Source organism: Odontesthes bonariensis, chromosome 7 (genome assembly GCF_027942865.1).
Source record: "Odontesthes bonariensis isolate fOdoBon6 chromosome 7, fOdoBon6.hap1, whole genome shotgun sequence".
Taxonomy (NCBI): Eukaryota; Metazoa; Chordata; class Actinopteri; order Atheriniformes; family Atherinopsidae; genus Odontesthes; species Odontesthes bonariensis.
In genome coordinates, this window is record NC_134512.1 from 21,106,244 (window position 1) to 21,129,070 (window position 22,827).

Sequence of the window (22,827 nt, forward strand, 5' to 3'; positions counted from 1 at the left end):
TGCTACCTGAATTTGTTGCTCTATTAATTTCTGTTGTTTACTTTTCCAAACACCTTTAGTTTGAGACCAAGTTCAGTGATACTTGCATTGTGAAGGATCACAGAAGAGTCATCTTGGGTTTGTGTAAAAGTGATAAATGTTTAAAAAAGTTGGACTGTTACAAACAGGACAATGAGACATTATCTCACTTGCAACTTTTTAATTGATTTCTTGATAAAGACTTAGTACAATGGCTATTACTCTAGCCATGTGGTGATTGTCATAACAGTAGAAGAAAAAACATTTGCTTTCCACATCCACTTCACATGATGATGGATGGTTCTATCACACAAGAGTGAAGCTTCGCTTTCTGCGAGCAGGTTGTCCAGCAGATCTGGTGCACTCTGTTTGGCCGCAGCCACACGCCTCCACATACATGTAGGTGTGGGGGACCGTCTCTCCGTTTAGGCACAACAAGTCAACGGTGCGATTGCTGGAGCGCATCTCCTTACAGCAGGAGCAGGAATGCTGCTTTGCAGCTGCTGCCTCAGAGTACCTGAAAACAGCAGAAACAGGTGTTCATACTTTCAAGATCTGCACCAACTATACTATACTAAATATTTTTGTGTCTCAAGAAGAAAAAATGCTCTTTAGTTTCTATACCACTTCCTAACATTGGGAGAAAAAGTGCTGTACAAATGTTTTATGATTGTGAAATCATCATTACTTGGTGAAGGTGTTGCAGGAGCCTTCACAGTATGGCATATCCACCTCCTGGACAGACTGACAGCCGTGGTGTGAAACTAGAGTTTTCATGTTCACTACCTTGCAGGCCTTCTCTTTCTCCACGCCTTTTTTAAACAAAATTTTAAAGAAAGGACCTCAGTTAGCTTGGATTAATTTTAGCATCAGTCATGAAGGTGAAATGAAGATGTTATACTTACAGACTTTACAGCAACCATTGGCTGCAGTCTGAATCGTGTCCTAAGGAAGAAAATTCACATAAACAAAGTCAGTTTTCCTAATTCTAAATCCTCAAACACAATGAGTCCAAATTGAGATGGTGAAAATGATACTTACAGTTTGGCAGTTGCTCTGCTGGAATGGTGGGCAGACAATTTGTGAGCTGATTGTCGTTAAAGTCCCACCAATTTTAACACAAGAGTAATGCTCACACTTATTCTCTGGTGGTGACCAGGTTTCTCCTTGCTGGAAAACGTTAAGATGGATGTAGAAAAGCACACACGCACACACACACACATGAGCATGAGCACACATGAGCAACAGTCCACATAGATGTTAAAAGAAATATCAGCATTAAAATGTTGAGTCAGTGACAACAGAGATGATCCACCTTACCTTCAAGAGCTGCTTGGTACCATTTATACTGAGGACACAGTGTGTCTGCACACACTTCCCACAGCATTTATCTGAGTCAGTTTCCACATACTCATTGCCCTGAAAGAAGGGGGGGGGGGGGGGGTAAAGTTTACCCTCAAACTGCACACAGACAAAAACAAGCTGCATTATCTGGTGTATTTGTGAATGATTCTAATCTTTCTTACCATGTCACATGTTTCGTTACATCGCTGAAACTCGCAGGTTATTTTGAACAGACCAGTATTTGGGTCGACCTCATTACTACAGGTACAGTCCTGACATTCATTTGCAGGAACTGACGAACCGGGCTAACAAAGACAAGAAAAATCAGTTTGCATTTGCATGTTAGCCATAAAGAACCATGTGCAGCAGGATTCATTAAAGGTAAAAGGTAATGCAACAAATCAATTAATAAATCATCTGTTCCTCATTTACCCGGTATTCAAGATCTCTGTGGACGCAAACTCTTTTAGGATCTAGGGAAGAGTAAGATATTTTTAAAAAACAAAGTAAATTACATAAAAGTGTTTCTGTCATTTTCTAGTGCAATGTAGGTTCAAACTGAATTCAAGAGCTCACCACATGTATGCTCCGGACAGCATTTTCCCTCAGGAACACTGATAACTGGCTTATATCCAACTGGACAGTTTATGCTGCTTAACGGGCAAGTGTTAATTTGACATTCTGCAGACATAAAGAAACAGTTATTGCAGAACTCAGCTGCACACAGCAATCATTAAATGTTAAAACACAAATTTGCCTCAATGTTTAATTTCTTACGGCAAACATAAGCGAAACAGCAGGGATTTGCTGGATCTGTTTGGTTCACAAGGACAAACCCTGCGTCAGGGCAGTTGGTGATGGGTGGTGCTGGGCATGTCTTAGGCTTACAAATAACGGTCTTGGTGGACTCATCACATTTACAGTCCTGGCATTTGTACTCAAACCTCTCATTAAACTGAAAGAGTAAAACACAATTGTGAATCAATTGTCTTTTGCTAGTAAACAATATGAATTGGGATTTCAAGTGAGCATGACTTGAAATCTTGTCTCACCTCGCGAGGAATGCCCTCAGGATCAAGACATCCTGTTGGAAAATGAATAACAACTCAGTCGGACTTCATGAGTGACTCAATAAATGAAGTCTGTTTAAGTGTCATGCTCGATAAACACCATACTTACCACACTTTTCAACACATATCCCAGACCTTTTGTTGAAGAGCTTCATTCCGTCAGGGCAAAAGCAGCCCTCAGTTGTGAAGTTCATGGTTGGTTCACTGGGACTGTGGGGTTCATTTATAAAGACCATAGTCTCAGGAACTGCTCCAGAAAAATCATGATTAACAAAATAAGAACATTTCATTTTTGTGGAAACTTACTTGTCTTCACAGGTTGGCTGTTCTGCAGGACCACAAGGCTTATAAACTTTGTTTGATGGGCAATTACTTGCTGTTGGTGAAGAAAAAAAAGAACACAGTTGAGTCTTTATAAAATGTATATTCCCAACCATAATATACTATATGCAGTAGTCTGTTCTCTGTTTGCTGAATGCCACAAAAGAAAAAATAATAATTTAATTCCAATGACTCCATCATTAACAATAAACTATTGAGGGGTTGCTTACCACATAGTTTAGTGTAGTTCCTCCAGTGGAGGCAAACTCCTGCCCGAGTGCAAGCAGCAGCATAAGTCTGTAAGCTCATGCACTCCACTGTTGGGTTGGAAACATGGCAGCTATCAAAAACACAACCTCTGTAGAAATTGTCTGGTGAGACGAAAGGATGACATTTTGCAAAGACACTGGAACAGAAAAAAATAAATAAAGCTGTTAGTATCTCTGAATTATGTCAACATTTGGTAGAGAGTTGCAAACTGAATCAGTGGAATAAACAATTTACCTGCCCTTGAGCATGTCACATATAGAATCTGGCTTGCACGGAGTTGGTTCCAGCGGAGGTTCAGGAACATTTGTGGGACGCACAGATGGCGTGGGGCATTTGGGTTGGTGAATGTCACTGGCTGGCCAATAGTCAGCCATTACTGAACAACTTTTCACCAGCTTACCTCCTGGCAACATGCAGTCATCATCTTGGCTGTTGGTGCATGTTCCTATAAAAGAGTTAACCTGTTACAGTCTAACTGCAGACTAAGGATTTACAAAGGTGGCTACTTGAGAAAATGTTCTTACCACAGTGACCTTGTGTATTTCTGCCAAAGTACCTATACGGAAGAGTAGCACTAAAGCCAGTGATACCAAATGTAATGACCACTTTTAGGCGAAGAATCTCAAACACCAAGTCAATGCCAGTACTCATGATCTTAACACCTTGTTGTGAATAAGGTAGTTTCAGACTTACTCCATTGTTTAATGCCTAGCAGATAAAAAAGAATACATACAAAATTAAAAAAGTCACTGCTATTCTATCTACAACAAGTAATTAAAGTGATAAACTTGAAGGTACTCTGGAAAATTTAGCAGAAAATACAAAATACCTTAAAGGGATAGTTCGCCTCTTTTGACATGAAGCTGTATGACATCCCATATTAGCAATATCATTTATGAAAATGGACTTACCCCCCGCTGCGTCCTCTGAGCTCCAGCTGAGTTTTGGCATCCAGGAAGGTAGTCCGGCTAGTTGGCTGGGGTTAGAAAAATAAAGCGTCTTGCTTCTCAAAACAATATGCGTTCAAAAGAGTAATACATTTGCATTACAAAATCGTTCTCGATGAAAAAGTCAGACCTCACTTCGCTTGGCGCTATTTTTGCCTCCCTTGATATCAATGCGTCCAATGTAAAACTGTGCAGACTGAAGTGCAGACCGAGCACTCCAAGCAGTAAACACCGTGACAGGTGCGGCTATCGCTAGGTGGCTTGATGCATTGATATCAAGGGAGGCAAAAATAGCGCCAAGCGATGTGAGGTCTGACCTTTTCATCGAGAACGATTTTGTGATGCAAAATCGTTCTCGATGAACGGGGGGGGGGGGGGCTATTGCTAATATGGGATGTCATACAGCTTCATGTCAAAAGAGGCGAACTATCCCTTTAAGACATCAAATACCACTTATAGTTTTACCTCCAACTGCGGTGCTCCAAGAAGTTTGTGATTGATGAGTGTGACAACTTGCGGCCCATATGTAATTGTCAATGATCGTGGACAGGAAACATCTTCAGTGGTATCACAAAGTACGTTGTCAATATAAATCTTAAGATTATGTGTTGGTGTAATCTCCTGCATCAATACATAAGTACAGTTTCCTTGGTAACTGTAGTACAGTCCATCGAATGTGGTATAATGGGGATCTCCCCAGCCTTCACAAACACCTGAAAAGAATGGGGAAAAAAAGAAAAATCAAATGTAATCAAAAAGAGAAAAAAAAAGTAGAAGAGAAAGTCATTGGTGAACAGAATAACTTACAGTCACATGCATAATGTTGGCAGCAGTGGTACTCATCATACACAAGAACAGGTTTCCTTCCATTGGTACAAATTATGTTCTGGAGAGGTGGACACTCGTATGGTATTATTTCAATATTGTTGTTCTTGATGCATCTTGCCCTGGTGCAGTTGTAGATGTAGAAGGTCTCGTTTTGCTTTAAGAAAAAAAATTAAAGATTTAGGGGAAAAAAGCTGCATGTTCACATTTTCAAATTAACGAATGCAAGCGAGTTATCTATAAACAAATGAAAATATGCACGTGTGAATGGATATATTTTAAGAGTAGGAATAGTATTGATTTTTGATTTGTAGAAAAATCTACTTACAGCAACACCCCAATTAGAACATGTAGGTACTGGAGGTGTGACTGTAGGTATGGTTGTACTTTTTGTGGTTGGGGTAGTGGTAGTTGGTGTGGTAGATGTGGTTGTAGGCTTTGTGATTGTTGTTGGTGTAGTCGTAGTTGGTGTGGTAGGTGTGGTTGTACCCTTTGTGGTCGTTGTAGGGGTTGTCGTAGTTGGTGTAGTAGGTGTTGTTGTAGTAAGTGTGGTTGGGATAGTCGTAGTTAATGTGGAAGGCGTTGTAGACGTTGTGGTAGTTGTAGGGGTAGTTGTAGTTGTAGTTGTTGCGGTAGTTGGTGTGGTTGTAGGCTTTGTGGATGTTGTTGGTGTAGTTGTAGTTGGACTAGTCGTTGGTGTGGTAGTAGTCGTTGTGCTTGGGGTAGTCGTAGTTGGTGTGGTTGTACCCCTTGTGGTTGTTTTAGGGGTTGTCATAGTTGGTGTGGTAGGTGTGGTTGTACCCTTTGTGGTCGTTGTAGGGGTTGTCGTAGTTGGTGTCGTAGGTGTTGTTGTAGTAGGTGTGGTTGGGGTAGTCGTAGCTGTTGTGGTAGTTGTTGTTGTAGTTGGTGTTGTAGGTGTGGATGTGGAATTTGTGGTAGGTATTGCAGAAGTTGTTGTGGTTGTAGTTGTTGTAGATGTTGTTGCTGTAGTTGAAGTAGTTGTTGGTGGGGTCGTAGTCGTTGCTGTGGTAGCTGTGGTTGGGGTAGTCATAGTTGGTGTGTTAGGCGTGGTTGTTGACGGAAATTTTTGAGGTTCCGTTGGAGGTTTTCTAGTCGGACCAGTGACAACTGGTTCTAAGGTAGTGGTTGTGCCAGTTGTTCTTGAAGTTTTGGATAGGGTTGTTGCCTTTGTGGTTGTGATAGTTATAGTTGTTGTGGTTGTAGCCTTTGATGTTGTTGTTAGTGTAGTCGGTGTTGTTGTGGTTGGAGTAGTTGTAGTCGATGTGGCAGGTGTGGTTGTAGCCTCTTTGGTTGTTGTTGATGTAGTTGGTGTGGTAGTTGTGGTTGTACCCTTTGTGGTCGTTGTAGGTGTGGTTGTTGGCTTTGTGGATGTTGTTGGTGTAGTTGTAGTTGGACTAGTCGTTGGTGTGGTAGGTGTGGTCATAGTCGTTGTGCTTGCGGTAGTCGTAGTTGATGTGTTAGGTGTGGTTGTACCCTTTGTGGTCATTGTAGGAGTAGTCGTAGTTGGTGTAGTAGGTGGGGTTGGAGTAGTTGCTGTGGAAGGTGTTGTAGCCGTTGTGGTAGTTGTAGGGGTAGTTTCAGTTGGTGTAATGGGTGTGGTTGTAGTCGTTGTGCTTGGGGTAGTCGTAGTTGGTGTGGTAGGTGTGGTTGTACCCTTTGTGGTCGTTGTAGGGGTTGTCATAGGTGTTGTCGTAGGTTTTGTTGTAGGTATGTATTCACATACCGGACAACATACTCTAATCTTGTAGTCCAAGCACTTTCTTGGAGGTCTATGTTGATCTTCCTTTTTACAGATTAAACCATATTTCACATCACATCTTACATCCTGCTTTTTTTGTTCTATAAAGTCATTGAAGTCCATCGTTGATGGCTGATAAACATACCTACACTCAATTTCTGTTGGATTAGCACAAATATACTGACCACTGTTAGTAATGTTTTCATATGTTTCCCAGTCACTTTTGTCTGTTCTTGGATCATGCACATTATACCAGTCTGACCACTCACACTTTGTAACACAAGGAGTTGTGCTAGGTGTAGGTGTCGTTGTTGGAGTAGTCGTAGTTGGTGTGGTTGCAGTGGGCTTGGTTGTTGTGCTAAGGGTAGTTTTAGTTTGTATGGTAGATGTAGTTGTAGCCTTTGTGCTTGGGGTAGTTGTAGTTGGTGTGGTTGTACCCTTTGTGGTTGTTGTAGGGGTTGTCGTAGTTGGTGTTGTTGTAGTAAGTGTGGTTGGGGTAGTCGTAGTTAGTGTGGAAGGCGTTGTAGACGTTGTGGTAGTTGTAAGGGTAGTTGTAGGGGTAGTTGTAGTTGTTGCGGTAGTTGGTGTGGTTGTAGGCTTTGTGGATGTTGTTGGTGTAGTTGTAGTTGGACTAGTCGTTGGTGTGGTAGTAGTCGTTGTGCTTGGGGTAGTCATAGTTGGTGTGGTTGTACCCCTTGTGGTTGTTTTAGGGGTTGTCATAGTTGGTGTGGTAGGTGTGGTTGTACCCTTTGTGGTCGTTGTAGGGGTTGTCGTAGTTGGTGTCGTAGGTGTTGTTGTAGTAGGTGTGGTTGGGGTAGTCGTAGCTGTTGTGGTAGTTGTTGTTGTAGTTGGTGTTGTAGGTGTGGATGTGGGCGTTGTGGTAGGTATTGCAGAAGTTGTTGTGGTTGTAGTTATTGTGGATGTTGTTGCTGTAGTTGAAGTAGTTGTTGGTGGGGTCGTAGTCGTTGCTGTGGTAGCTGTGGTTGGGGTAGTCATAGTTGGTGTGTTAGGCGTGGTTGTTGACGGAAATTTTTGAGGTTCCGTTGGAGGTTTTCTAGTCGGACCAGTGACAACTGGTTCTAAGGTAGTGGTTGTGCCAGTTGTTCTTGAAGTTTTGGATAGGGTTGTTGCCTTTGTGGTTGTGATAGTTATAGTTGTTGTGGTTGTAGCCTTTGAGGTTGTTGTTAGTGTAGTCGGTGTTGTTGTAGTTGGAGTAGTTGGAGTCGATGTGGCAGGTGTGGTTGTAGCCTCTTTGGTTGTTGTTGATGTAGTTGGTGTGGTAGTTGTGGTTGTACCCTTTGTGGTCGTTGTAGGTGTGGTTGTTGGCTTTGTGGATGTTGTTGGTGTAGTTGTAGTTGGACTAGTCGTTGGTGTGGTAGGTGTGGTCATAGTCGTTGTGCTTGCGGTAGTCGTAGTTGGTGTGTTAGGTGTGGTTGTACCCTTTGTGGTCGTTGTAGGAGTAGTCGTAGTTTGTGTAGTAGGTGGGGTTGGAGTAGTCGTAGTTGCTGTGGAAGGTGTTGTAGCCGTTGTGGTAGTTGTAGGGGTAGTTTTAGTTGGTGTAATGGGTGTGGTTGTAGTCGTTGTGCTTGGGGTAGTCGTAGTTGGTGTGGTAGGTGTGGTTGTACCCTTTGTGGTCGTTGTAGGGGTTGTCATAGGTGTTGTCGTAGGTTTTGTTGTAGGTATGTATTCACATACCGGACAACATACTCTAATCTTGTAGTCCAAGCACTTTCTTGGAGGTCTATGTTGATCTTCTTTTTTACAGATTAAACCATATTTCACATCACATCTTACATCCTGCTTTTTTTGTTCTATAAAGTCATTGAAGTCCATCATTGATGGCTGATAAACATACCTACACTCAATTTCTGTTGGATTAGCACAAATATACTGACCACTGTTAGTAATGTTTTCATATGTTTCCCAGTCATTTTTGTCTGTTCTTGGATCATGCACATTATACCAGTCTGACCACTCACACTTTGTAACACAAGGAGTTGTGCTAGGTGTAGGTGTCGTTGTTGGAGTAGTCGTAGTTGGTGTGGTTGCAGTGGGCTTGGTTGTTGTGCTAAGGGTAGTTTTAGTTTGTATGGTAGATGTGGTTGTAGCCTTTGTGCTTGGGGTAGTCGTAGTTGGTGTGGTTGTACCCTTTGTGGTTGTTGTAGAGGTTGTCGTAGTTGGTGTAGTAGGTGTTGTTGTAGTAAGTGTGGTTGGGATAGTCGTAGTTAGTGTGGAAGGCGTTGTAGACGTTGTGGTAGTTGTAAGGGTAGTTGTAGGGGTAGTTGTAGTTGTTGTGGTAGTTGGTGTGGTTGTAGGCTTTGTGGAAGTGGTTGGTGTAGTTGTAGTTGGACTAGTCGTTGGTGTGGTAGTAGTCGTTGTGCTTGGGGTAGTCATAGTTGGCGTGGTTGTACCCCTTGTGGTTGTTTTAGGGGTTGTCATAGTTGGTGTGGTAGGTGTGGTTGTACCCTTTGTGGTCGTTGTAGGGGTTGTCGTAGTTGGTGTCGTAGGTGTTGTTGTAGTAGGTGTGGTTGGGGTAGTCGTAGCTGTTGTGGTAGTTGTTGTTGTAGTTGTAGTTGGTGTTGTAGGTGTGGTTGTGGGCTTTGTGGTAGGTATTGCAGAAGTTGTTGTGGTTGTAGTTGTTGTGGATGTTGTTGCTGTAGTTGAAGTACTCGTTGGTGGGGTCGTAGTCGTTGCTGTGGTAGCTGTGGTTGGGGTAGTCATAGTTGGTGTGTTAGGCGTGGTTGTTGACGGAAATTTTTGAGGTTCCGTTGGAGGTTTTCTAGTCGGACCAGTGACAACTGGTTCTAAGGTAGTGGTTGTGCCAGTTGTTCTTGAAGTTTTGGATAGGGTTGTTGCCTTTGTGGTTGTGATAGTTATAGTTGTTGTGGTTGTAGCCTTTGAGGTTGTTGTTAGTGTAGTCGGTGTTGTTGTAGTTGGAGTAGTTGTAGTCGATGTGGCAAGTGTGGTTGTAGCCTCTTTGGTTGTTGTTGATGTAGTTGGTGTGGTAGTTGTGGTTGTACCCTTTGTGGTCGTTGTAGGTGTGGTTGTTGGCTTTGTGGATGTTGTTGGTGTAGTTGTAGTTGGACTAGTCGTTGGTGTGGTAGTAGTCATCCTTGGGGTAGTCTTAGTTGTGGTTGTACCCTTTGTGGTCGTTGTAGGGGTAGTCGTAGTTGGTGTAGTAGGTGGGGTTTGAGTAGTCGTAGTTGTTGTGGAAAGTGTGGTAGTATGTTTTGTGGATGTTGTTGGTGTAGTTGGACTAGTCGTTGGTGTGGTAGGTGTGGTCGTAGTCGTTGTGCTTGGGGTAGTCGTAGTTGGTATGTTAGGTGTGGTTGTACCCTTTGTGGTCATTGTAGGAGTAGTCGTAGTAGTTGTGGAAGGTGTTGTAGTCGTTGTGCTTGGGGTAATCGTAGTTGGTGTGGTTGTACCCTTTGTGGTTGTCGTAGTTGGTGTAGTAGGTGTAGTAGGTGTGGTTGGGGTAGTCGTAGCTGTTGTGGAAGGTGTTGTAGCCGTTGTTGGTGTAGTTGTAGTTGGTGTGGTGGTTGTAGTCGATTTGGTTGGGATAGTCGTAGTTAGCATGGAAGGAATTGTAGACGTTGTAGTAGTTGTGGTAGTTGTAGTTGTTGCGGTAGTTTGGTAGGTAAGTATGGTTATAGGCTTTGTGGATGTTGTTGTTGTAGTTGTAGTTGGACTAGTCGTTGGTGTGGTAGTAGTCGTGCTTGGGGTAGTCGTAGTTGGTGTGTTAGGTGTGGTTGTACCCTTTGTGGTCGTTGTAGGGGTAGTCGTAGTTGGTGTCGTAGGTGGAGTTGGAGTAGTCGTAGTTGTTGTGGAAGGTGTGCTTGTAGGTTTTGTGGATGTTGTTGGTGTAGTTGTAGTTGGACTAGTCGTTGGTGTGGTAGGTGTGGTTGTAGTCGTTGTGCTTGCGGTAGTCGTAGTTGGTGTGTTAGGTGTGGTTGTACCCTTTGTGGTCGTTGTAGGAGTAGTCGTAGTTGGTGTAGTAGGTGGGGTTGGAGTAGTCGTAGTTGCTGTGGAAGGTGTTGTAGCCGTTGTGGTAGTTGTAGGGGTAGTTTCAGTTGGTGTAATGGGTGTGGTTGTAGTCGTTGTGCTTGGGGTAGTCGTAGTTGGTGTGGTAGGTGTGGTTGTACCCTTTGTGGTCGTTGTAGGGGTTGTCATAGGTGTTGTCATAGGTGTTGTCGTAGGTGTTGTTGTAGGTATGTATTCACATACCGGACAACATACTCTAATCTTGTAGTCCAAGCACTTTCTTGGAGGTCTATGTTGATCTTCCTTTTTACAGATTAAACCATATTTCACATCACATCTTACATCCTGTTTTTTTTGTTCTATAAAGTCATTGAAGTCCATCGTTGATGGCTGATAAACATACCTACACTCAATTTCTGTTGGATTAGCACAAATATACTGACCACTGTTAGTAATGTTTTCATATGTTTCCCAGTCACTTTTGTCTGTTCTTGGATCATGCACATTATACCAGTCTGACCACTCACACTTTGTAACACAAGGAGTTGTGCTAGGTGTAGGTGTCGTTGTTGGAGTAGTCGTAGTTGGTGTGGTTGCAGTGGGCTTGGTTGTTGTGCTAAGGGTAGTTTTAGTTTGTATGGTAGATGTGGTTGTAGCCTTTGTGCTTGGGGTAGTCGTAGTTGGTGTGGTTGTACCCTTTGTGGTTGTTGTAGAGGTTGTCGTAGTTGGTGTGGTAGGTGTGGTTGTACCCTTTGTGGTCGTTGTAGGGGTTGTCGTAGTTGGTGTAGTAGGTGTTGTTGTAGTAGGTGTGGTTGGGGTAGTCGTAGATGTTGTGGAAGATGTTGTAGCCGTTGTGGTAGTTGTTGGTGTTGTTGGTGTAGTTGTAGTTGGTGTGGTAGTTATGGTAGCCGTTGTGGTTGGGATAGTCGTAGTTAGTGTGGAACGTGTTGTAGACGTTGTGGTAGTTGTAGGGGTAGTTGTTGGTGTAGTTGGTGTGGCAGTAGGCTTTGTTGATGTTGTTGATGTAGTCACAGTTGGGCTAGTCGTTGGTATGGTAGGTGTGGTTTTAGTCGTTGTACTTGGGGAAGTCGTAGTTGGTGTAGTTTGTGTAGTCCTAGTTGTTGTTGAAGGTGTTGTAGACGTTGTGGTAGTTGTAGCTGGTGTAGTAGGTGTGGTTGTAGTTGGTTTGGATGTAGCTTTTGTAGTTGTGGTTGGGGTAGTCGTAGTTAGTGTGAAAGGCGTTGTAGAAGTTGTAGGGGTAGTTGTAGTTAGTGTAGTAGGTGTGGTTGTAGTTGTTGTGGTCGTTGTTGCGGAAGATGGTGTGGTTGTAGGCTTTGTGGATGTTGTTGGTATAGTTGTAGTTGGAGTAGTCGTTGGTGTTGTAGGTGTGGTTGTAGCCGTTGTGCTTGGGGTAGTCGTTGTTGGTGTGGTAGGTGTTTCAGTCGTTGTGGTATTTGTTGGTGTAGTAGGTGTGGTAGTAGTTGGTGTAGTTATAGTTGGGGTAGTCCTTGCCGTCGTAGTTGTGGTTTGGGTAGTCGTAGGTGGTTTGGTCGATGTGGTTGTAGTCGTTGGAGTAGTTGTCGTTGGTGTGGTGGTTGAGGTCGGTGAGCAGGGTTCTTTTCCTTTTATTATTGTTGAATTAATGCAAATTGCATAGTTGCACATCCCCATGTTGTCAGTGACATTGTAAATGATGTCATATTCTTCATACATTGTCCCATTGAAAATACAGGGACATATGTCAACACATATCTGATTCTTCTCATCAAATATGGGTTTATCTTCTGGACATACTGGATAACAGCCTGGAAAATTCACAAAATTCAAATCAAAACATGCAACATTCTTTAGTGTCCCTTATGTTAGATAAGAAGTGAAAGAAGATGGCCTTTGTTAAATTCTTACCCTCAAGGTTTGGTATTGGGTTGCTACAAAGTCCCTCTGGATTCAAACATGTCTTGTAGCAAGGTGTGTGGCAAGGGTAGTAGTGCCACTTGCAGTCACCAGGACTGTTATAGTAATCACAAAAAACAGCTGGGAAGGAATGACACAGGATGTCATTTAGAAATTAAAACTTATATTCAAATCACTTTTTTTTCTTGAAGAGAAAAAGTCAAACTGCACCTGTACCTAATTTGGGAAATTTCAAATTTAATCTCATCCATAAAAAAAATACTCAGATAGGGATGAATGGAACTGATATGCAATTAAAATATATTTTTTCAACCATTTGTAACTTTGACTAAAGTATAGGTAAATTAAGTGTATATTGCATCAACAGGAAAACAAACATGAATGTGTTCACTGATGCACATTATGTATCGTCATATTTAGAAATGTAATACACAGTTCTTCTCATTTCTTTGTGTCATGTTATGTTCTTTTCAAAATTTAACCAAGAAAAATATTTGATGTCACTATAGAAAAAAATAATAATATTGAGTTACTTCAGAAACTATTCATTAGGTTCACTGTTGCATATTTTATTGCTTTGTTAATTCAGTTTGAAAGGCAAAAAATACATTTTTAAATCAGTCTCCACTCAACTTACAATGAAACAAAAAATTAATTTTGCAAAACCTTTCAACACTCATTGTCATGGTGAAGTATGTTCTGTTGCTTTAATAATCCTCAAAGGCTGCGACACACTAACCTTTATCAATAAGTAGTTTTACTAGCTGCCTATAAAATACCTTCTTGGAGATTTTCAGACAGCATTAACAATTCAACAATAGCAGAGCAAAACAACATTTGAAACCATGTGCTGAGTCAGTGCGAGCATCTTTTTTTTTTTTTTTGTGCTGATGTGGAGTGACTGCTTTGTAAAAAGTGCTCTTGACAGTCATTTGGTGGTCCAGCCATGTCCTCACTTAAAGGATAAGACCGGTTTTTTGACATTGGGCCCTTGATTTCACATTATAACATGATGTTCTACTCACCCCTGCTTGTTGTTGGACATTTGGAGCTGTTCCGAAGATATTCGCGAGGCGTCTGACTGCTCTCTTGAGATATTCGGCCATGAAACGGTTTCCTATGGGCAAGCTTATACAGGCACAAACTATGCTGTTTATAATTTATTAATTACTGTACATTAGCACTGATAACGTGGAGGTGCGTCGCTTACTTAAAAAAATCCGGGTTACTGTAATTTTGATTTTTTTTGTCGTAAAGTGGGTGTTACTGACGTCCTCGTCGTGCTACTGCCACAGACAGCCCACAGACCTGCTGCCTATTTATTCATTCGGCTAAAATTCAAAATTAGTAACCCGGATTTTTTTAAGTAAGCGACGCACCTCCACGTTATCAGTGCTAGTGTAGAGTAATTAATAAATTATAAACAGCATAGTTTGTGCCTGTATAAGCTTGCCCATAGGAAACCGTTTCACGGCCGAATATCTCAAGAGAGCAGCCCGACGCCTCGCGAATATCTTCGGAACAGCTCCAAATGTTCAACAACAAGCAGGGGTGAGTAGAACATCATGTTATAATGTGAAATCAAGGGCCCAATGTCAAAAAAACGGTCTTATCCTTTAAATACAACAGAGAATCTGAAGATGGTAGCTAAAATATGCTTCCCATTAACCGTAATGGAATTTGAGAGGGTGTGCCAGAAAGAATGGATAAACTGCCCAAAATTTGTTTTCCAATTTATGTAGAGACTTAGAGTTCAAAATCATGCCCACTGAAATAAGCGTCTTACATAGATTATTTTTGTCCGATTTTTGACAAATGCATAAAAGAATTCATTCACTTTTTTGTACTCTCTTGGATTATAAAGCAGAGTTTGATGGATAAAATGGTGAATTTAATGATTTCAAATTAGATTTCTAAATTCAAGTCAAAAGGTCTAACTGAGCAAACACTTTCCTACGTCTGTGTTAAATGAAGTTGCAATTTGTTGTGGCACGGTCTTGTGTCAGAAACGTTTTGAACACCTCATCTTCATCTGTGGATGAAATAGTTTACTTACGACAGATGTCTGGAGTTCTCCATGCGACACAGACATCAGCCTCGTTACAAGCTTGAGCGTAAGCTGCAACTGCTGAGCAGAAACACTCACAGTCTCCTCCAGTGTCACAGGCACATGAGTCTTTAATGCAGTTTTCATGAAATGGGCGGGGATCTACCTGTTCAGTCATTCAAAGGGTGATCATTCATTTTTAACAATGAGTTTAACATCTTAAATGAAACAACTTAACAGTACAAACACCACCTACTAACCTTATTGTGGCATTCTTTGAATGTATCTCCAGTTATGATGGTGCACATCATTTTTGCCCAGTGATGTCGTTTGTTTGATTCACCACAAGCGTCAATATTCTCTTCCACATCTGGGCAAGTACTGGACATTTTCCAGCTGTTTGCAAACTCTAACGTGTTACTCACAACCAGCTGACCCTGGGTGGTGAAGTCGTTCTCTCCATCTCCATCAAAATTTCCACACAATCCGCATACGTTGCCCTGCTCAAACACACAGGAGTCACTAAGTCATGGGCAGAACTTGTATCATGCTGACAAATGGGAAATGAGAAAGTGTCACAATGGAATTTTTATTAATGTTGCTGTACATCGGTGCCACTGGTGTCACGTACCATTGTGTGTAATAAAATAAAGCAAACGGACCAGAGCACAGGTGAAACACAATGTATATGTACGGAAACATCTGAACTGCTTTTGTAAGAGATTTCAGTCATGCTTATTTACTGTGACTCACGCTGTGCTGTGGTTTCAGAAGAATGCGAACAGTTGTTTTGCGATCCCACATCACTGCCAGACCAATGTCAGATTCAACCACCAGGTACAAGCCAACCCTCCTTATTCTGTATTTGATCAGCGGGCCATCTTCCAGATCCTCCTCTTCATATTTACCCTTTGATAGTTTGATTTCTTTTCTCTGTCATGAAAAGGGGATAGCTGCATTTTTTACTTCTTACAGAACTGTTGAATTTTGTAGTCCTGTTTAGTAGTTTGGGTACAGAAAACCTGTGAAGTGTTTGTATCTGGTCTTACCCCGAGTTGAATTCTGACAGTTTTGGAGCAAGTGGTGCCTGTAGATCCACATGGTACATTTTCTGTGGTAACTCCAAAGTTTTCCTCAACTGTTTTATTTCCACATTTATTCTTGAAAGAAAGGCATTCATTTAGCATCCTGGATGTTTTTTCTACAGATTGTTATTTGAAGCAAACCTCACCTTTATGTAAGTTAACCATGAAAGTCAACTGTGTCCAAAACCATGCCCCTCGTCTACTGTCGCTCCCTTTTTACTGTTTGCCATTTTATCTGAATGTCTCAATACTCTGTAATACCTTGTAATTTGATACATTATATAAGTAAGAAAGTTAAGCGACTCAGTAGTTCTCAGTGATGATGCAATCTAATGAGTCTCCAAAAATGCCATGAAGGGGGATGATTTCAGACACAGCCTGTCAGTTGGATGATTTGGGCTTGCACTTATTTACCTTCATAGCAACATAAGAACAGTCTCCTTGAAACCCATATGTTCGCTGATCAAATGTATTGTAGTGGCCAGATCCATAAATAACACAGGTTCCTGGACATTTTTTCTCTGTGCACTTCCATCTCCCACTTTTGCAGGTACTAGATTTATCAGAAATGACAAAATATATTACAGTCTTTCAATACGTTAGGTGTGCAGGACACTATAATAGTTACTGTTTGCTGCTTTGTAGTAAACATTAGATTGAAACATGGTCTTACCACGTGTTGCACTGATTTGGAATTTGTGTTCCAGGGGCAAAAAAACGACCGTCATGCTGACACGGACAGTCGTTTTTCTTCACACAGGAACCTCTGCCATCATCGAGGAGGCCAACAGGACAACGGCAGCCAGACTCACACTCTGTGGAGTCCTGAGGGGGCAGAAAGATCCCAATGATAGAAAAGGAGAAAACTGACAGTTACTGACAATGTTATGAATTTGACTTAAAAATGGTCTTGAAACTACTGTGTGGATGTGCACTGTGTGTTACAACACCAGGGTAATAAATAGTTAATAATCAATTTTAGAAAAAATATACTAGTCTCTGTTACTTGAAACTGAGTGAACAACAGAGTAATCACAGCGACAACAAAGACTCACACAATCACTGCTGTCCAGATTTAAGCAAGTTCGAGTACATTGCAGTCCAAGCTCTCCTGTTGCTGCACTGGAACAGTTGAAGAACACTTTTGGGGGTGAACATTCTGTAAAAAAAGGGAGAAATTGTTAATTTGCTCAATGTCCACCAATTAAATAGTTCACATGGAAGAATAAAGAAACAACTAACAAGCAGACCTGATGAGCGGCTTCTCCGAGAATGGCAATGAAGCATTCCGTTGTTACACACACTAGAAAAAATATTCAAGAAAGATATGAAAAACATGAGTAATACATTGATAAAAGAACACAAAGTGACTAAAATAAAGTAGTTGATACTCCATTACAATCATGCTGAATCCACAGTCGTGTATAACTAATCTAAAGTCCTCAACAGACTCACCAGTGCTCGTCTTTGATGTTGATGGACTTCCCTGGCGTAATATAGACTTCGTTGTGATAACAGGAACATTTTGCCATGGGGACACAAGTGCTGTGTTCATTAAGATAGAAACCCTCAGCGCAGGAGCAGCCATCCACAGGCAAAAAGTCAGAGGTGCAGATCTTCTGCTCAGAGCTCAGAGATCTGCAAGTCAGCTGGCATCTCTGATGCTTGTAAGAGAAGACCTGAGACGCTGGACAGCTCTTTGTGTATTTATCTATTGTGTGGACAAAATTAACATGGTTATTTAATGGATTTATGACTTACAAAAAGAGGGAAGAGTTGATCAGACTCCAATAATCATTACTCAATTGTGCCACAACATAATCAAACTCTTACCGCACACATTTTCTCTCCAGTCTGTCAGGAACACTCCCTTTGCTGCACAAGCTCGAGCATACGAGGAGAATACGGCACAGAGGCAGTCCTCACTCTTCTCACAGTTACAACTAGAATAGGTGCACCGCTACAGGAGAAATCAAATACTTTTAGAAAATGATAGCCCCATTAAAGTAAGAGACAGCATGACAGAAAGGCCTTGCTGTACCTTGAAGTACATCTGAGGATCCACTACTGAACGGCACTGGGAGAATGTACTGTTTGGACTTAGGAGCAAGGCACACCAGTGTTTGGCGTATCGCTCTGAAAAAGAACAATCATTTCATTTGTCTTAAATTTATCTGTCGCTCTAAATATAATGCATTCAGGGAAGAAATTAGTGTTGAATATGTGTTGATGAAGATTCTCAGTCATCCAAGTCATAGTAATCAAAGGAGCTTGAATAAGGGCAACTCGACTTCTTCTTGGATCTTGAAGGCGTTTCACCTCTCATCCAAAAGGCTTCTTCAAGTCCAGTTGTCCTTATTCAAGCTCTTATGATTCATGTTTAATATACCACATTTGACTACCAAAAAAAAAGCAACCACTGCCGGGTACCATTTTCCACACTGAGGGAACAGGGATCATCCAGTCTTTCCTCCCTGTCAATGCACATGAAGTTCGCCTTCCAGGAGTTACTGAAAGATGTGGCAGTTCCCTCCACAATCCCCTGAGGAGTCTTCATGTCGTCAGACAGGATCATGTTGAAATTCCCACATAAACCTGAAGAATGCAAATAGTTCAGAATTGAATTAGAATAAAACAGAATTAAGGGTGTTGGTACATACAAACATAGATAAGACCATTATATCTTATCAGATGAAAAATAGAGTTTTTTTTTTTATGTGAGAAAACAGCAAAACATGTTTGGATTTTCTATTGGACTTTAATTACTATAGTTATGCTTGTTAAGTGCCTCTTAAGTAAAAATATATTTTCTGCTACTCATCCAGAGATTTACCATAACTGCAAGCTAAACAAGTTAATCAAAACAACTATATCGAGCAAGATTGTCTCTCTCCTTCTGGGGGTCCAGAGACATTTACAGGCCATGTGAAATCTATGACCTCACAAGCATGTTCTGGGTCTACCTTTGGACCTCCTACCAATTAAATGTACACATTTTGTTTAATTTTTGAGAATTGTGAATTGAAAAAAAAAAAATTCTGAATTGACTGCCAAATCTGAATAAATGCAGTTATTTTATTTAGATTACCTAATCAAAGCCTAACAATAAGTAGTGATTGAATGTACAATTGTATCAGTATGTTACTTCCAACATGTTTCAAAATGCTTTTGCTTGTTAAGAGAAATGCAAATCATACCTTTTGTCTTTGCTTTGTAGCTTTGTTCCAGGCTGATGTAGGCTTGCATGATGGGGACATGCTGGATCTGAATTTGCAACCCAAAACTGGTCTGGAGCAAGATATGGAAGGATGAAGCCTCGAAAATGCTGATGTCGCCTACGACTAAAGAGAAATGCAAAATGAGAAAGATCATTTTCTGAAGTCACAAGCTAAGAAAAAAAAAGGTTGAAATCAGAGTTGCTTATTGTTTCACACACCTGAGTGGTACGGCAAGCTGATAGATTGCTCATCCTTCTTAACTGTGCCATCATGGGAAAACATTATCGCCTTAATAAACACAGAATTAGTCAATAGAGTGTTGCAGGCATCAATGATACTGTTTAACAAATTACTATAGTGTTTAACTCACATTGTTTCTGTCATTGTTCAGCAGGATTTTAAGGGTGTTCAGACAAGTGTCAAACTGCTGGTGTGCACATGGCATCAACCGGACCAGGATGGTAAACTTTGGACTTACACCGTCCTAAAATTTACATTGTAAGAACACAAATAATTATTTTTAAATCAGATGATTGTATACTGAACTTTTTGCCACTGAACTGTACAAGGTTTATTCACCTTGCTTTCCACTTTTGCCAGTGTGTAGTAACAGTCTCCATGAAAGGTGTAAGTTTTCCCATCAAAGGTGGTGACATGTGAACCCTCTTCAACTGCACACGTAGCAGGTGTTTCAAGACTCACACAATCCCATCTCCCCTTCAAACATGTACTGAAAAGAAAAAAAAATGTTATAAAACACATCAGCTTACTATGAATGAAACACTCTGTTCACACTGTGAAATGCTGGACTTACCATTCTTCTCGGCCCTGTTGGTAAATCTCTCCAGAGTTAAAGATTATGTGATGCTTGCACTGACATTCTGGCTTAGCAATGCACCCTCTCATGGAAATATCATCAAACACAGTTCCTGAAGAGGAAGGTTTTACTCTAATTAATTACTGTGAACTATAGGTGGTATTATTTGTGATTCACAAGACAAGAGAACAAACCAGGTGGACAGAAGCAGCCGTCCATTTTGTGGTCTTCACACAGTGAACTTGTGTCCTGAAGTGTGCAAGTATCAATGCAAGGTGAACCACTCTCTTCATAAACCATGTTGTACGGACACTCCTTAGCTGTAAGAAGAACCAGTATGATAGTATTAAAACTAAGTGGATCAAAGTGAGGATTTAAGTGAATTATTTAACAGTATATCAAGCATGAAAAGTGCTCATATCCGACTTTTCTTCAGATTTAAATGTGTATTTTGTTGTTTCACTTACTTACTTTTGTTTTAGCTCTCTTTCTTTGCTGAGGTGCTTTTTGATGACATCATCATGATATCATCTCCACACCATGTATATCACATCAATGTGATACCCAACGAGAGAAAAACTACTACAGAAAACTAGAGAGAATCTTACCACAGAACTGAGCCGTCCTCCAGTTGGGAGGCTGTCCTCCTGCATGGGAACACTGTCGAGAGAACTCCGACAGTGTACTGCAGACACAGAAGTCATTTGTACTGTTGTCACAGCCACACATGTCCTGCGCACAAGCCTTGATGTAAGCTTCAGGGTCAATCAGTTTGGTGCAAGCGCTCCAGGACTCTGAATGAAGCATTTCGCCACAGGTGGTTTCCTAAAAGGATTACGGGAAGGGAAACAGAGGCATGTTAATATTGTACTACTAATCACAACTTCACTATTGCCAAACTGGATGATAAACTCACAAACTCTTTGCAAGAATCCAGCACATTCATAGCCTCCATTGATTCATCTTCTTCTTCAAACGGATCCTCACAATCATCATTAGGACGATGGGATTTTTGTTTGTTTCCAAACTCAATTGGGCTGATTTTGCGACCTGTTTATAATCAATTCATATTGTCAGAGGCTAGATTACTGAAGAAATGAATCATTACAAAATTATTAAGCATACATACCATCACGAATTAACTCATTGTGGACTGCATTCCCATTGAAGTCTCCACAAAGTCCACAAGTGCGGTTTGCATAGTCATTATCAATTTCAACCTTAAACACAGAGCAAAGGAGTCTGAAAACTATTTTAACCAAACATTAGACACCTATGGGATATTTAAAAGTCAAGCAAATCATAAATGCATGTATTACAATCTCCTCATAAAATACTAAATATTTTCAATGGTGACCTGAAGCAATGACAAATGATTTATTTGTTCTAGATAAAGAAAATTAACTGAAGAATCGTCACCAATATTTTATGAGAAATTTTTATTTAATCAAAAGCTTTTCACAAACATAAAATTTAAGAATGGAACTCTATCACAAGAGATTTCCAGTTATGTCATAATAAAAGAAAATTAAGTTCCAACTTCAGACAATATGAAGAATCATCATAAATCAGTCTAAAGGATTTCTCCATCACTATTGTCGTTATTGTCGAGGAACCTTTGTGTTTTTACCATGACTGCGTCATCACTGTTCCACATGACTGTTATTCCAACTTTGGACTGGAGCTTGATGTAAATGGCATTTTTCTCCACCTGTACCCCTCCTTTGTATAATGGCAGTGTGACACTGGTTAAAAATGAATACAAATAGTATTTTTTTTAACAGTGATTAACCATTGTCAGAATTATTTCCACCTGAGATATGTTATTGTTTTTTTTTTACTTACTGCTCATCGTTGACGGTAACCAGACTCTTGCTGAGGTGGAATGAAAGGTCATTGATGGTAACCACCACATAACTGACTGTAGCGTTCCCATCATTTCCTTTTCTCTTCATGTGCACTGAAAACTCCTGATAGGACTCATGGCAGTCAGAGACCAGGTTGTATTCACACATACCAGGAAACTGGTACACTTCACCATCAAAGGTCTTGAAGTGCTCTCTTCCCCATGTGCTGCAGATGCTGCTGACATGGTTTTGAACTGTGAAGCAGAAAAGAGAAAAAAAAACAACTTTGCATCATAAACATTTCTTCACCTGCAGAGACTTCAAAATATGAACTGTACTAATGAATTTTTCTTGAACATTATTTGGAAGTCAATACACAACTGACTTGGAGACGGTGGACATACACAAGTTCCACACAATCAAAGAGAAAAACAAAAAGTTTGAGAGAATCTAAAACATTTCTTACCCCGTTTGGCTTGGATATCAGCAGCAAAAGCAAAGAAACATAACCACACAACACTCCACTTCATTGTGGTACAGTGGGTTTGTTCTCCTCAAAGCAGATGATCATAAGAGAGACATGAGCCAGGCTTTATATTTGTCATTATTTTTGCTCCCACCCTTTGCATAGGCGTGGAATATTTGACCTGAACAGACATTTGATACTTGTCACACTGTGATTAGTAATACACTGTATTTGACTTTTGTTAAGGTCTGTTAACATACTACTATTAGCTTATGCAGCTCTAATAGATACACTGTAAGAATTAAGTTATACATTTGCTCAGAGCAAACAGTCTCCATGCCAGAGACAAGTTCATGTTTTTGTTTAGAATGTTTAAGATTGTTATAGTTACATATTGCCTGATGTTCTTTGAATGTGTGTTTTTGAACATGTGTGCAGGTACTCTCTCTCCCCCCCACTTTTTTTTTTTCCCTTTTCCTTTTCCTTCCTTTGGCTATCACTCTATCATCAAGCTCAGTGAACCCCCATTACAGTTTTTTCAGAAGCACCAACAACAGGTCACAGAGATGAGTCAGTGGCACTATGTGAAAGGTCAACTTGATGGCGTGGGATAAAGGTACAGGCAGGGCCGACACCATGCTGGTGAGTTGGAATGTAAGGGGATTGAATCAACCAGTTAAGCGAAGTAGGGTATTTTCACAACTAAAAAAATTAAAAGCTGAAGTAGTGTATTTGCAGGAAACTAACCTGTTATGTAAAGACCAAGCAAAACTCTGCAGAGGAGGATTCACACAAGTTTTCCACTCTGATTTCAGTCACAAAAGTAGGGGAGTGGCTATTCTCCTGCATCAAAATGTACAGTTTGAAGAGTCTAACATCATAAAAGACAAAAATGGTC

General features: G+C 40.8%; 1 protein-coding gene across 1 annotated transcript; it reads right to left on the reverse strand.

The window, feature by feature from the left end:
- Positions 1-179: 179 nt before the first annotated feature.
- LOC142384077 (uncharacterized) lies at positions 180-22,026 on the reverse strand. Its single transcript, XM_075470022.1, has 43 exons — positions 21,930-22,026; positions 21,462-21,717; positions 21,247-21,361; positions 20,746-20,836; positions 20,533-20,666; positions 20,225-20,441; positions 19,811-19,936; positions 19,614-19,728; positions 19,379-19,529; positions 19,170-19,283; positions 19,018-19,087; positions 18,779-18,922; positions 18,012-18,176; positions 17,623-17,717; positions 17,415-17,541; positions 17,037-17,292; positions 16,832-16,884; positions 16,637-16,740; positions 16,255-16,406; positions 15,996-16,134; positions 15,546-15,656; positions 15,250-15,429; positions 14,757-14,996; positions 14,506-14,662; positions 12,441-12,569; positions 5,124-12,340; positions 4,778-4,952; positions 4,436-4,683; positions 3,548-3,731; positions 3,258-3,468; positions 2,984-3,159; positions 2,739-2,808; positions 2,542-2,642; positions 2,415-2,446; positions 2,140-2,317; positions 1,939-2,043; positions 1,795-1,835; positions 1,545-1,667; positions 1,339-1,437; positions 1,060-1,188; positions 924-963; positions 707-830; positions 180-535 (listed from the first exon to the last, which is right to left on the reverse strand). The coding sequence occupies exons 1-43, from the start codon at positions 21,991-21,993 to the stop codon at positions 325-327; spliced, it is 12,969 nt and encodes a 4,322-aa protein (XP_075326137.1). The 5' UTR covers positions 21,994-22,026; the 3' UTR covers positions 180-324.
- Positions 22,027-22,827: the final 801 nt, after the last annotated feature.